Source organism: Chiloscyllium plagiosum, chromosome 36, assembly GCF_004010195.1.
Source record: "Chiloscyllium plagiosum isolate BGI_BamShark_2017 chromosome 36, ASM401019v2, whole genome shotgun sequence".
NCBI classification, from domain to species: Eukaryota; Metazoa; Chordata; class Chondrichthyes; order Orectolobiformes; family Hemiscylliidae; genus Chiloscyllium; species Chiloscyllium plagiosum.
Genome location: NC_057745.1, coordinates 37,396,405 through 37,411,318, shown reverse-complemented (window position 1 = coordinate 37,411,318; position 14,914 = coordinate 37,396,405). Strand labels below are relative to the sequence as shown.

At 46.1% G+C, this 14,914-nt stretch overlaps 1 protein-coding gene across 1 annotated transcript; it reads right to left on the bottom strand.

Annotated features, from left to right (window-relative positions):
- Positions 1–9,524: 9,524 nt before the first annotated feature.
- hepacama (hepatic and glial cell adhesion molecule a) lies at positions 9,525–11,113 on the bottom strand. The gene is made up of 2 exons (XM_043677077.1): positions 10,858–11,113; positions 9,525–9,902 (listed from the first exon to the last, which is right to left on the bottom strand). The coding sequence occupies exons 1-2, from the start codon at positions 11,096–11,098 to the stop codon at positions 9,595–9,597; spliced, it is 549 nt and encodes a 182-aa protein (XP_043533012.1). The 5' UTR covers positions 11,099–11,113; the 3' UTR covers positions 9,525–9,594.
- Between the last annotated feature and the right edge of the window lie 3,801 nt (positions 11,114–14,914).

Here is a 14,914-nt window from a genome sequence, read left to right as displayed (position 1 = left end):
TTTTCATAACCATTTCTGCTCCTAAAGTGAAAATCCTGATGAATTGATGAGGTTCTGATTTCAAAAAACTGAATGATTCATAATTCACAACCAGAATTCACACATAGCCTTGGCCTTTTACACAGATTGCATGTGTCCCAGGACTCTCTGTTCCATACTTTGACTGCTTCCCCCATCCCCCAAACACACACACAGATATATACTTTAATTATAACACTTGTAAAAAGGAAATACAAAAAAAGTACAGAATTTGCAAGAAAATTCAACTTGTCCCGATACAGCATGTTCCACTCTATTCAACTATAATAGTCCTAAATATTACAAAATATATTCCACATCAGGTTCACAGCCCAAGGGCCAACCATATCAAATTGGAAATTACAGAAAGTGTAAATACATTGTTGGTAAAAGCACATAGCTTGATGTGTACACAGTCTGTTTCCTGCCCCACAGTCTGCTTCATGTTCCGAGATTCAAATCTTTCAAAACTTACTTTAAGTTTGTTCTGTCCTATTGTACTTAACTCTGTGTTGCTATGCATGGTGTTCAAAGATCAGATTAAAAATTGCTGCGATTTAAGCAGTGCTCACGGTTGGGGTCCAGTGGTGCAACATTAAGATGGATCTTGGTCTTTTTGATTTTCACTGCTGGGGATGAAATGCAGGTATGTGTACAGAGAACTCGGAATCCCATCTGCTGAGGTGGACAGCTGATAAACAGTATTGAGAACATTAGTGACTGATCAGCCTGAGACACATTGCAAACCCCAGCTCCAATTTCAGTGCCCCCTGGGCATTTGTTCATTACAAAAATATCTAAATTTATTTTGCTTGGAAATTTTAAAAAAAACATTCATATTCACTCATTTTCAATTTCATCATCTGCAAGACAAGGATAATTAAGTTTACAATACAAATGGACATTATTTTGAACAATGAAAATATCCCAATGAATAAACATAATTAACAAAACACCAAAAGGTTTGAATCTCATTTCACTCAGCTTCCAGTCTCAAGTCACAAACTCCCAGTTTACTCCCAGTTTACTCCTGCCTCTGATCCAGAACAGGGCGGGTTTCAGACAGACTCGGAACACAGCAACAACCCCAGAGCATAGAACATTGAACTTGACAGCGGAGTACAGGCCCTTTGGCCCTCAATGTTGCACCAACCTGTGAAATTAATCTGATGCTCATCTAACCCACACTGTTCCGTTATTATCCATATGTATGTCAATGTCCATTTAAATGCCCTTAACATCGGCGAGTCTACTACTGTTGCAGGCAGGCCGTACTACCCTCTGAGTGAAGAAACTACCATTAATATCTGTCTGTCCTAAATCTATCACCCTCAATTTAAAGCTATATCCCCTCATGTTAGCCTTCACCATCTGAGGAAAAGGCTCTCACTCTCCACCCTATCTAACCCCCTGATTATCTTATACATCTCGATTAAGTCACCTCTCAATCTTCTTCTCTCCAATGAAAACAGCCTCAGTTCCCTCAGCATTTCCTCGTAAGACCTCCCTTTCATACCAGTCAACATCCTAGTAAATTTTCTTTGAACCCTTGGCAGTACTGAGGGAGTGCCGCACTGTCGGAGGGTCAGTGCTGAGGGAATGCCGCACTATCGAAGGATCTATCTTTTACCTGGTTACTAAACCAAAGCCCAACCTACTCTTACATTTAGTGGAAACGATTGCACTGCACTATTCAAAGAAAAGCAGGAAGGATTCACTCTTGTCTAATAGTCAATATTTATCCATCAAGCACCATCATTAAATATAATTATCCAGCAGATACCACACTGCTGTTTGTAGGAGCTTGCTGTGCAGAAATTGGCTGCTACATTTCCTACAACAGCGACAACAATTCAAAGAAAAATTATTTTGATGGCTGCATGGCATCTTCGGACACCTTGCAGCTCTGAAAGACCTCTAATTTTGTGGTAAGCGGGAACTTGTGAGATATTTGGGGCGGGAGGTCCCCCGAATAGAAGAGACTCAAAGAGAAGAAACAGCCTGAGATGACCCAGTGAACAGTCCGTAAGAAATGGGAACAGAAAGCCATTGGGCTCCTCAAGCCTTCTCCATCATTCACCAGGATCATGGCTGATCCAAATCACCATGGCAACTGGAGGATCACTCCACATGGGAACAAGTAAGGAAAAAGAACACATTTTAAAGATAAGTTACAAGTGAAGTAAAACACAAAGACCTCAACATCGCATTCTGACAGATTACAGCACTGAGCACTGTCACATAACCAGCTCAATCTGAAATCCATCCCCAAAACACAACACTGGTCAGAGAGCTTGAGCTGCTGGGTAGGTCTCCTCAGCTTAGAGCCCAACAGATGAACAGGAAGAAATGAGACAAGAAAAAATTATTCAGTCTATCAAAGCTCATGTTTCCTGTACTCTGGTTCAGACATACAGCCATACAGTGATATACTATACAAACGTAGGCCTGCATAGAGACCGATGCACAACAATAAGGTGCTAAACAAATTCTGTTACTAAAAGCCAAAGTCTTAAGAAGACAGGAAGGTCTCAGTGCTGTACAGAAGAAATCAGTAACTGCTAGTGACTGTCTTAATATCTCTGGCCTCTGCAAAACAAAAGCTGCAGCAATATTTTATTTGAATTAAATGGATTTCTTACAACAATGACGAAAGCAGAGGCTGAGCTTATACATGATGGTCCTAGATCATGGGGCTGGGTGTGCTCACTAGGACAGACCAGACAAGGCCCATCAGTCTCCAACTCGAACCCATTCTCATTGACCCAGGCAGTACGTCAATCTCCATCGTGAAGGCCCACTCATGTTCTAATGAAAACTGTGTGGCTGAGTTCAAATGGCCGGCAGGTCTGTACAACACACACCATCAGAGAGAAGTGGAGAATATCTCTCACCAGTGAGAAACAGCTTCCCTCCCCAGAATATGTGATCTGTCCCTAACCCTGGAAACCTGCGTGCGGAGGGGGACAGAGATCAGATAGAGAGCAGAGTTGTTGTGATCTCAGTGAAAAGCAGAACCAGCTCTGACATCTGAACAACCGCTTCCTGTTGCAATGATCTTATCTCCCTCCAGATGCAGGTTAACCCTGTGCAGTGGAGAGCCACTGATCAAATAAATGAATGATTTATTGTCACTTGTATTTAACAAATAAATATTGAGAATTGGAATGTGTCGCCACGCTCCAGCGCCATTTTGCGTTACAGAAGATGTTAAGATCTAGACTGTAACGAAAAGTTGATTTCTTCTTCCTTTTTTGTGCTCTGCTTGACATCGAGGGAGGGTCCTCCACAATATGCCCACCACATCACAGTCCCGCTCTGGGGCCACCATCACTCCAGCAGCAGGACGATCACCATATTGCTGCTGATTCACCAGGAGAGCTGACTCCAGCCTACTGCATCACTGCGGCTATCCAACACCAACCACAGATACAACCTCCTCTGCTGTCATCACCATTTTGAAAACTGGTGCTGCTGCCTTGAGTCCTACGCTAGGCCCACCATGATCAGAGTCAGCTTGCTTCAGCACCATCGCTCACCACTCAGCCCATACTCAGTACTGTCAGAAGCTCTCTGAGGCCTCACCTTCCTCCGCGCTGGGCTCACTCACCCCAAGGAGCTGACTCCAGCCACCTCTGCCTGATGGAATGATGGAAGGGAATTGAAGTGACCACTGAGGCCCCAAAAGAAGAGCAACTCTAAACAGTAAACTCTCCACGAGGGGCTCACTCCGGGCACAAATCAAAGTATGGGACAATATTTTCAGTTTGGACAATAACAGTACACTAACTGTATCCTTGCTGCTGTGTATCTGCTAGGAGATAAGTGAGGGCTTATGCCCGAAACGTCAATTCTCCTGCTCCTCGGATGCTGCCTGACCTGCTGTGCTTTTCCAACCTCACACTCTCGATGCTGTGCATCTGCATAAACTCTCACGGATACCGTCTCAAACAAACTTCAGTTTCAGCGTTTGAGCGAAGCTTCTGAAATACTTGGAAGCAGATTCCTTTCCTGTGAATGGATCCTGTTCCTTCCTCTGGAATTGGGATCCTGGACAAAAAGAAGAGAGCATTTTCAACTGAGAAGTGACATAGTTTAAAACCCAGTCCCACAGGGTTTTAAAGGAGCAGTCCCTAGTTTCCCCCAGGGAATGGGGTAAAGTGGATGCTCTTATTAAATTAGTAATTCAGAGACCTGGACAAGTGATTCAGCTTCAGATCTCACTCCCGTAGCTAAAGGAAATTAAATTCAAATAATTAAATCAAATCTACAATCAATAACAATGACCAGGAAATGACCAGATTTTTATAAAACTCCCTGATAACCTTTAAGGGAGGTATTGTGCCATCTTTACCTGGACTGGAATTTATTTGACTGCTCCAATGTGACTGATTCTCACCTGCCACTTGATGGGACCTGGTTACTCTGCTCAAAGTGCAAAATGTAACAATGCAGACTTGGAGGGCTGAAGGGCCTGTTCCTGTGCTGTATTGTTCTTTGCAAGGTGCTAGTGTTTCCAGTGATGTCCACTTCCCGTGAACTAATAAAAAAGGCAAAGCATTTGTAAAGATTGTCATCCAGGATGTTTGTGTTTGAACTGCAAACAGCAGCGGCTGGGCAGCAAATGGGAAATGTTGGCCTGACTGAGTCTAAGAGGTTGAGGAATGACATTGCACCAGAGTCTGAAATATTTCCATGATAAATGTAACTAAATGAAAAAGGCAGATGCAAGGAGCAGTGACTTCAAATATCACTACAGCTTCTAATTGACATGTTACAGTCACAAGGTGAGTGGCTTTCACTGTCATTCCTCTGCCTGGGCTAAGTTTTCAAATTCCATTCAATGTATACAGCCTCACGTGTGAGTCTAACAGTGGATCCTGGCTGTCTATTTCACTACGGTTAGAGACAAAAAAAAACTGCAGATGCTGGAATCCAAGATAGACAAGCAGGAGGCTGGAGGAACACAACAAGCCAGGCAGCATCAGGAGGTGGAGAAATCAATGTTTCAGGTGTAACCCTTCTCTCCAACAGACCCATCCTATCTCCTCCACCAATACCCTCCCCCGCCTTACTGAACTAGTCCTCACCCTTATTAACATTTCCTTTAACTCCTCCCATAATCCTCCAAATCCAGGGGGTGGCCATGGGTACCCGGATGGGCCTCAGCTACACCTGCCTCTTTGTTGGTTATATTGAACAGTCCCTCTTCAGTACCTACACAGGCACTGTGCCCCAGCTCTTCCGCCATTACATCGATGACTGCACCGGTGCAGTGTCCTACACCCAGGCTGAACTGGAACAGTTCATCAACTTCACCCACAACTTCCACCCCGCCCTCAAATTCACTTGTTTCATTTCGGACACCTCCCTCCCCTTTCCCATTTCTCCATTTCCAGCTCCAGTGACAGTGTCCAGAAGGATATTTACTACAAACCCACAGACTCATAACTACCTGGACTACACCTCCTCCCACCCAGTATCCTGCAAGAACTCCATCTCATTCTCCCAATTCCTCTGCCTCCGTCACACCTTCTTGGATGAGGCGACATTTCATTCCCAAGCATCCCAGATGTCCACCTATTTCAAACAACATGCTTTTCCTCCCTCTGTCATCCAGACAGCCCTCCACCGCACCACCTCCACTCCCCATTCCACTGCTCTCAACTCCCTCCAAACGCAATAAAGACAGAGACCTCTTGTCCTCACCTACCACCCCACCAGTCTGCACATCCAACACACCATCCTTAAAAACGTCCACCAACTTCAACTACACCCCGCCACCAAGAACATCTTCCCCTCCCCGCCTTCCGCAACGATAGTTCCCTTTGATAATCCTTGGTTTGCGTCACTCTCCCCACCATACCCTCCCCAAACCCCCAGGTGCCTTCCCCTGCAACTGGGAAAGATGCAAAACCTGCTGATACACCACCCCCCTCACCTCCATCCAGGACCCCAGAGGTTCACCTGCCTCTCCTCCAGCCTAGTTTACTGTATATGTGGTCTGCTCTACATTGCAGAGATCCAATGTAAACTAAGGGACCGTTTCGCTAAGCATCTCAGCTGGGCCCAGGGGGTGACCGGACCTCCCAGTCTCTGCCCATTTTAATTCCCCTTCCCAATTCCCTTTCTGACATGACCATCCTCGGCCTCCTCCACTGCTACAGACTGAAAATTGGAGGAACAATACCTCATCTTCCACCTTGGCAGCCTACAGCCTGGAGGACTCAACATTGAGTTCTCCAATTTCAAATAACCTTCCTCCCCATCCCCAACTCCCTTTCCAGCCCTACCTCCTCCCCTCAATTCCTCTCAGCCACCAATCGGATTTATTCCTCCCAATGACCAATCAGGTTGTACCTTCTACCTATCTTCACTTATCCCCACCTCACCACCCTGCACCATCTACTCCCTTTATCTGCAGCTCCCCTACACCCACCCCAGTCCTGAGGAAGGTTTACACCCGAAAAGTTGACTTCTCCACCTCCTGATGCTGCCTGGCTTGCTATGTTACATAGAACATAGATTCCCTACAGTGTAGAAACAGGCCATTAAGCCCAACAAGTCCACACCGACCCTCCAAACAATATCCCACCCAGACCCATTCCCCTACCCTATTGCTTTACATTAACCCTAACGGACCTAACCGACACATCCCTGAACACAATGGGCAATTTAGCATGGCCAAATCACCCAACCTACACATCTTTGAACTGTGGGAGGAAACCGGAGCACCTGGAGAAAACCGACACAGAAATGGAGAGAAATGTGTAAACTCCACAGAGACAGTCATCTGTGTCTGGAATCGAACCCAGGTCCCGAGCACTGTGAGGCAGCAGTTCTTCCAGCCTCCTGCTTGTCTACTGCTTATTCCACTCTGGCAACATCACATCCCCACTATCTCAGACATGACTGCCAGTCACACATTTTACAGAAAGACTTGTCATATTGTTATCCTGATCTGGACCAAAATCTCAGATAACCGAGGCTCAGATAACCGAGGCTCAGATAACCCGGACTCAGATAACCCGGACTCAGATAACCGGGGCTCAGGTAACCCGAGCTCAGATAACCCGGGCTCAGATAACCCGACTCAGATAACCGAGGCTCAGGTAACCCGAGCTCAGATAACCAGGGCTCAGATGACCCGGGCTCAGATAACCCGAGGCTCAGATGACCCGGGCTCAGATAACCCTGGCTCAGATAACCCGGGCTCAGATAACCCGGGCTCAGATAACCCGGGCTCAGATAACCCGACTCAGATAACCAGGGCTCAGGTAACTCGAGCACAGATAACCCGGGCTCAGATAACCAGGGCTCAGATGACCTGGGCTCAGATAACCCTGGCTCAGATAACCCTGGCTCAGATAACCCGGGCTCAGATAACCCGGACTCAGATAACCGGGACTCAGGTAACCCCCCTCAGATAACCCGGGCTCAGATAACCAGGGCTCAGATGACCCGGGCTCAGATAACCCGGGCTCAGATAACCAGGGCTCAGATGACCCGGGCTCAGATAACCCGGGCTCAGATAACCCTGGCTCAGATAACCCGGGCTCAGATAACCCGGGCTCAGATAACCTGGGCTCAGATAACCGGGGCTCAGATAACCCGGACTCAGATAACCCAGGCTCAGAAAACCCTGGCTCAGATAACCCTGGCTCAGATAACCCAGGCTCAGATAACCCGGACTCAGATAACCCGGGCTCAGATAACCCTGGCTCAGATAACCCTGGCTCAGATAACCCGGGCTCAGATAACCGGGGCTCAGATAACCTGGGCTCAGATAACCCGGGCTCAGATAACCCTGGCTCAGATAACCCTGGCTCAGATAACCCGGGCTAACCCTGGCTCAGATAACCCTGGCTCAGATAACCCGGGCTCAGATAACCGGGGCTCAGATAACCGGGGCTCAGATAACCCGGGCTCAGATAACCGGGGCTCAGATAACCAGGGTTCAGATAATTCGGGCTCAGATAACCGGGATTCAGATAATTCGGGCTCAGATAATCGAGGCTCAGATAACCGGGGTTCAGATAACCTGAGCTGAAACCCTGCCAGGAGTGTGCAGCCTGCCCTTGTGAGTCAGCAGCAGCCCATCCCCAAACCCCCACACCTCACCAAGGCAGGGTCAGCACCTCCCCACCCCCAAACCCCCACACCTCACCAAGGCAGGGTCAGTAACCTTTGTGGTCTCTGGTCTCTCTCTCTGATCTTTGGTGGCTTGCTGGTGTCCTGAATTTGCAGAGGGCGATATGTAAAGGCCCTGAACCTCTCATCCCTCCCTCCTGCCTCACATCCAACCACCAGCTCCTGCAGACAGATTGTTGGACAGGCAACTTGTGCCAAAAGAGGGGAACAGATTGCAGTAGATTTTCATTTGGCATTATAAATGGGAAGAGGGTAAAGCTAAAATAAAACATTCCAAAACAATGTTCCTTTTCACATTCTCCAACCTGTCCTCACTGATGCAGACTTTCCCTCTCCCTCTCTCCAAGGACTGACCCTGACAATGTCGTTTCTCCTGAAAAGGGGCTGCACTGTACGATGGGTTGGAGCAGATTTCTTTATGACAAAAACAAATCAGTTCAACAGACTTCAGGGAATCAGTTCCAGGCAGTGTATTTTTCAGAACCTAATATGTTAACATACTGTCACATAAAAGCAAAATTCCTGTCAACTTCTGTCATTATAAATTCCCATGTATACATTCATAAAGTAAACATGTCACAATGTCATTATTGCTGACTCCCAGTAAACTTATTGGAATGTTCCTGCTGATAGTGTGGTAATCATGACAGTCTACATAGACAAATTCTATTATAAATAATGACTTAGGAATTCATAATAAACATTCAAATAAAGGCACTGAGTATGAAAAGAAGCTGAGTAATGTGTATGTTCTGACACAATTTCTAAACCTATTATAGGAAGAATATTATTAAACTAGAGAGGGTTCAGAAGAGATTTACCAGGAAGTTGCCAGATGTGGAGGCTTTGAGTTATAAGGAAGGCTGGATAGGCAAGGACATTTTTCCCTGGAGCGTAGGAGGCTGAGGGGTGACCTTACAGAGGTTTATAAAATCATAAGGTGAATGTAGGTGTCTTTTCCCGAGGGTGGGAAGGGGGCATATTTTTAAGGTGAGAGGAAAAAGATTTTAAAAAGACATGGTTGGCAATACTTTTACACAGAGAGTGGTTTGTGTATGGATTGAACTTTCAGTGGAAGTGGTGGATGCGGGTACAGTTGTAAGTTTAAAAGACATTTAGGTGAGTACATGAATGAGAAATGTTTGGAGGGATATGGGGCAAGTGCAGGCAAGTGGGACTAGTTTAGTTTGGGAACCTTGGTCAGCATGGACTGGTTGGATCGAAGGGTCTGTTTCCGTGCTAGATGACTCTATGACTCAACGCCATGTGAGATCACCCTCAGGCTAAAACATGGATTGCTTTTCTCAGTACAGCATTTCTCAGTAATTTCATTTCCAAATCCTTGCCCTGTTTTCCCGCACGGAAATGAGCAGCTTCCCCTTGGAGAATGCCCCTGGAGACTCATAAACCCTTACTCGCCCCCGTTTATAGAGTGCCCAGAACCCGCACAGTGCGACTCAAACTGAAGTGTGTGGGTGAGCCACCCTCCTCTCCAATCCAGGCAGTGGATTCCTGTGGCCTGCCTGGGACTGAGACCTCCCCTCTCCCAGTTGTTTCTGTGCTGCCCTTGGCATTCTTTGCAGGTGCATTGAGAACATCACCCCGTTGCCTCTTTCTGTGGAGTTTGATCACAATGATAGTCACGATGGAGCTGAACACAAGCAAGATGCAGAGGACAACAGCTAAATATTTCCCCTGACTGAGGAGTTGCAAACAGGCCTGGAACTGGTCACCTTGAGAAAGAAGAAACAAATTAAATACAATCAGATCTCAGAAAGATTAAATTATATTACAGTTTGGAAACAGGCCCTTCGGCCCAACAAGTCCACGCTGAAGCGCAACCCACCCATACCCCTACATTTACCCCTTAGCTTACACTACGGACAATTTTGCATGGCTAATTCACCTGACCTGCACATCTTTGGACTGTGGGAGGAAACCGGAGCACCCGGAGGAAACCCACACAGACACGGGGAGAATGTGCAAACTCCACACAGTCAGTCGCCTGAGGCGGGAATTGAACCCGGGTCTCTGGCGCTGTGAGGCAGCAGTGCTAACCACTGTGCTGCCCACCGTGCATCTCACTTCACAAACTGCAGCAGCCACCTTCCTTTGTCTGTTGTTTAATTCATTCCCCTTTCTGCTGAAAGTGCCGTGACAGAGGGGTTGGCCTGGGGACTGTTATCACTGAACCCACCGTGAGCTCCAACGTAGGTGGAGACACTTTTGATATTCCACAGTTGGAGGGAGTTTTTTTCCCATGCCCAGACGAGGTAAACAACCTCAACGAAAACCTCAGCTGAGATTAAGTAATGATCTGGCAGAGAGTTTATGTCGCTCTTTTTTGGAAAGAGTTTGCCAGAGCAGTGATGTTCTAACCTGGCTGATGCTGCCAGGATAGTAACTCGGGGAGGTGCACTGAGGCTGTTTTCTGTGTCCTGTCCAATCTACCCTGCCAGGAGAGAGAATGACAGATTCCACCTACTCTTTAGAGGGAGCGTAGAGTCCTCCCAAGTGTTCTGGTCAACGTTCATCCACCAACCATTAAACACATAATCTGCTCAGTATGACTATACAGTTTTTGGAAGTCAATATGGCTGCTGTTTCCACATGACAACAGTGTTGCACTTCCATCAGCTGTTTGTGCTTGGGGCTGTCCAGGAAAAATGCAAATCTCTTTCTCCTCACCTGCAATGAGCTGCTGGGTCTGGACCCTGTTCACATGGTTTTGAATGGTGCAAATATAAACTCCACAATCTGAGCTGGTTAGGTTGATGACAACTAAACTGCGGAGGTCAGCAGACAGCTGGAACCGTGGCTCAAACAGGAGACTGGCATTGTCTTCCATCCAGGAAAGTTGGGGGTTGGAACCATTCTCGAATGAACAGTTCATGGTCAGCTTCAAGTACGGAAAGTCCTGTACCCACATTGTAATGCTGGGCTCTGAAACTGGAACTAAGCAAACACAGTTCCATGTGAGAGAAAGCCAAAGGCACCTTGAAAAAGGCAGTATGTTTGAGACACTAAAGCACAAGTTTCAGCTGATAGATTTGGCAGCATTGCCATTAGCCTCAGTACCACTCGTCCCTTTCCTTTCCCCGACTCTACCTGCAGACTGAGAGTCAAAGATCTAGTTCCCAATCCCATCACTGCGTGCTCACACCTGAGAGATGCTCTTAAACTGAGCAGCTCCCCTTTCACCACACCAGCAGCATTCTAAGAAAATATTTTGTTTAAACACAGATTTCACAGCTCAAAGTGCACAGCAAAAGGGTGCCTCAAAACTAACCACTTCCTGAGAGGCTGCCTGGCTCACGTTCTTATTCCAAAGATAAATGAGATTCAATGTGGTATTTTATCTGGGATTGTCAATGTTGATGCTCCCAGACATCCCTCACCTTTAAACAAAATTACTTACAAACTTGTGAACAACTGACCCAGCACTCTCAGGTTGATGATTGACACCTTTTCCAGCCCTGATGGAGATGTAATGGTTATCCCTGTAGTCACCTTCATCCTGGAGGCTCCGTTGGTGAATGAGTAATGAGTTATTCTTTGCAATGTATGTTATACGCCCCTTGTACATGGGAAAGATGGTCACAGGCTTTTCTGTCTCATTGACTGCATATTCGATGATTAACTTATTCCCTCTCTGCCATTGGATGGTTTGCACAGAGGTTGACTCCATCTTATTCTCCACTGTAAGACAGACAGATCGATGCAGGAATCCGGTCACTTGTGTTGTATGTGTCACTAGAAAGAAAATAAACATGTTAAATAACAGAAAGCTGGTTGCTTCGGGGCCTGGGTGATGTGATGGCTCTGGATCCCAGCCTCTCACCTCAGGGAATGGTTTAGTTTTGTCCATTTGTGTGATGGGTGCAGGAACCCACAGGACAGCTCATGAGAAATTTACCAGGAGTCACAGTTCTGGTTAACATGGTGTGCAATTTCATTCCAACTGAGACATCCCATTCCCAGTTACCCATCCAGGGAATATATTGTAGGCTGGAAAAGCAAAGAATTCAGGACCCTAATTGTATCTGTTTATATATAGAATCCCTCCAGTGTGGAAGCAGGCCATTCAGCCCATCAAATTCCTCCAAAGAGCAACTCACCCAGATCCATCCCCTTCACTATCCATGTAACCCTGCATTTCCTTTGCTAATCCACCTAGTGTGCACATCCCTGGACAATATGGGCAATTTAGCATGGCTGATCACTTGACCTGCATATCTTTGGACTGTGGGAGGAAACTCATGAGGACACAGGGAGAACGTGGAAACTCCACACAGACAGTCATGAGAGGCTGGAGTTGAACCACATCCCTAGCGCTGTGAGACTAACCACTGAGTCACCATGCCGCCCATGTTTGGATTTTACTCCGAAAGAGGTTCAGTTCATCAGCAAAGCAATGAAAGCTTTTTTTCAATGTGTTTATTGCAGTTTTGTTTATTTGCAATTCTGTTAAACAAAATTATTAAGTATGTGGGACCAAGGGAGCTGTGTGGAACAACAATGAACCCAATGAATGGTGCAGAACAGGTTCAAAAGGCTAAATGGTTTTCTGTTCATAAGCACTTTTGGTTTTTTTTTACTTGTCAAAGATGCTATTCAAATGCAAAGATATTGTTTCCTAGCCAGGAATACAGGCCTGCAGCATTGCGAAGAGTGGAGCAGTTTTGCAGCACAGTATGCAAAGGATGATGAGAATGGAGGCTCAAGCGATGGCGAGTTGACATGAGGTTGACTGTTGCATTTCCTTTGATGGCTGGACAAACTGATTTTAGAAAGGCAAAGTCTGCTGTAAGTGCAAAATATGAGATTGTCCCTTGCTGATGGTGTCTCTCCTGACACCGCGGCTTCTTTGAAAAATCTTTATGGTGGCAAATTCCTGCCCAGAGCTGGTATCCTCATTTGCAACAATTATAAGCTGGGCCTTCCCACCTATTCTGATTGATGTTGAGGGTTTTCCTGTGTCTTTTGTCAACATCCTTGAATTGGACCTTTGGTCACTGGCTGGCCCACAAGTTACCCTGAATATTATATCCTCAACTTGTATCCTGCTCAGATAACTAAGCCAGCCAAAGCCTTCTTTGCTTGAATAGCACCAACATACCTGGCATGTTTTCCCCAGGAAGGGCAGTTGGGAAGTTAGTGAGGTCGAGGTAATGTCACTGGAGTTGTAATCCAGAACCCTGAATGCATGTTCAGGAGATAAGAGTTTGAATTCTTGATTTCAATGGCAACTATGTAACCATTGTCAGTTGTCAGAAAATCCCTCCTGGTTTACAAACGTCTGCGTGGGTTTCCTCCGGGTGCTCTGGTTTCCTCCCACATTCCAAAGATATGCAGGTTAGGATGAATTGGCCATGCTAAATTGCCCATAGTGTCAGGAACATTAGCCAGGGGTCAATATAGGGTAGGGGAATGGGTCTGGGTGGGTTACTCTTCGGAGAGTCGGTGTGGGCTTGTTGGGCTGAAGGGCCTATTTCCATACTGTAGGGAATCTAATCTAAATGTCCTTTAGGAAAGGAATTCTGTACCTGCCTGGTCAAGTCGACATGCGATTCCAGACTCACAGCAATGTGGTTGACTTTTAATTTAAAACAGTGAAAAGAACATCTTAATTTACACCTCAGAAGGAGACTATTTAGCCCATTGTGTCTCTGTCGACCTTTTAAAAGATCTACCTAATTAGGTCTACTCCAGCTCTCTCCCAAAAGCCCTGAATTGTTTTTCCTTTTCAAGTAGTTAAGTGAGTTCCCTTTAGGAAGTTATTACTGAATCTGTTTTTACCATAATGTCAGCCAGAGCATTCCAGACAACAACAATTTGTCATACAAGTCCTCTTTCTTTTCCCTCTTCAGGTATTTTGATGTCGCAATTGCATCTGTCCTCATTTCCATCGTACATATTAATATTCTTCACTGCTAACATATTTCACAGCTCAGTTGATCTTGGCGAGAAAAATGTTATTTCCACTGCTAACCCTCTAACTTACCTTGAAATTTTATCACTTGGCAAAAGAGAAGGATTTGAAACTGATTTGGTGATATTCTTTATAGGCTTCAAGACTTACCCCTATACCCCTTGCTGTAATTTATTACTGAACAAGATAGAGAATGATCGACTTGAACGAGGCTTTGGAATGCAGTATTTTGGCACCAATGACATAGGTAGGAGGAGCGCTGAGGATGTTAGGCAGGCTTTCAGGGAGCTAGGTTGGAAGCTCAGAGTTGAACGAACAGGAGTTGTTGTCTCTGGTTTGTTACCCGTGCCACATGATAGAGAGTCGAGGAATAGGGAGAGAGAACAGTTAAATGCGTGGCTACAGGGATGGTGCAGGAGGGAGGGATTCCGGTATTTGGATAACTGGGGGTCTTTCTGGGGAAGATGGGACCTCTATAAACAGGATGGTCTACACCTGAACCTGAGGGGCACCAGTATCCTTAGTGGGAGGTTTGCTAGTGCTCTTGGGGGGGTTTAAACTAACTCTGCAGGGGCATGGGAACCCAGACTGTAGCTTTAGGGTGCAGAACCTGGAGTGTAGGGAGGTTAGGAACATGGCATCAATCTCAAAGGAGGGTGCCTGTAAACAGGAAAGTGATTTGAAGTGTGTATACTTCAATGCAAGAAGTATACGAAATAAGGTAGGTGAACTTGCAGCATGGGTTGGTACCTGGGACTTCGATGTTGTGGCTATTACGGAGACATGGGTAAAACAGGGACAGGATTGGCTGTT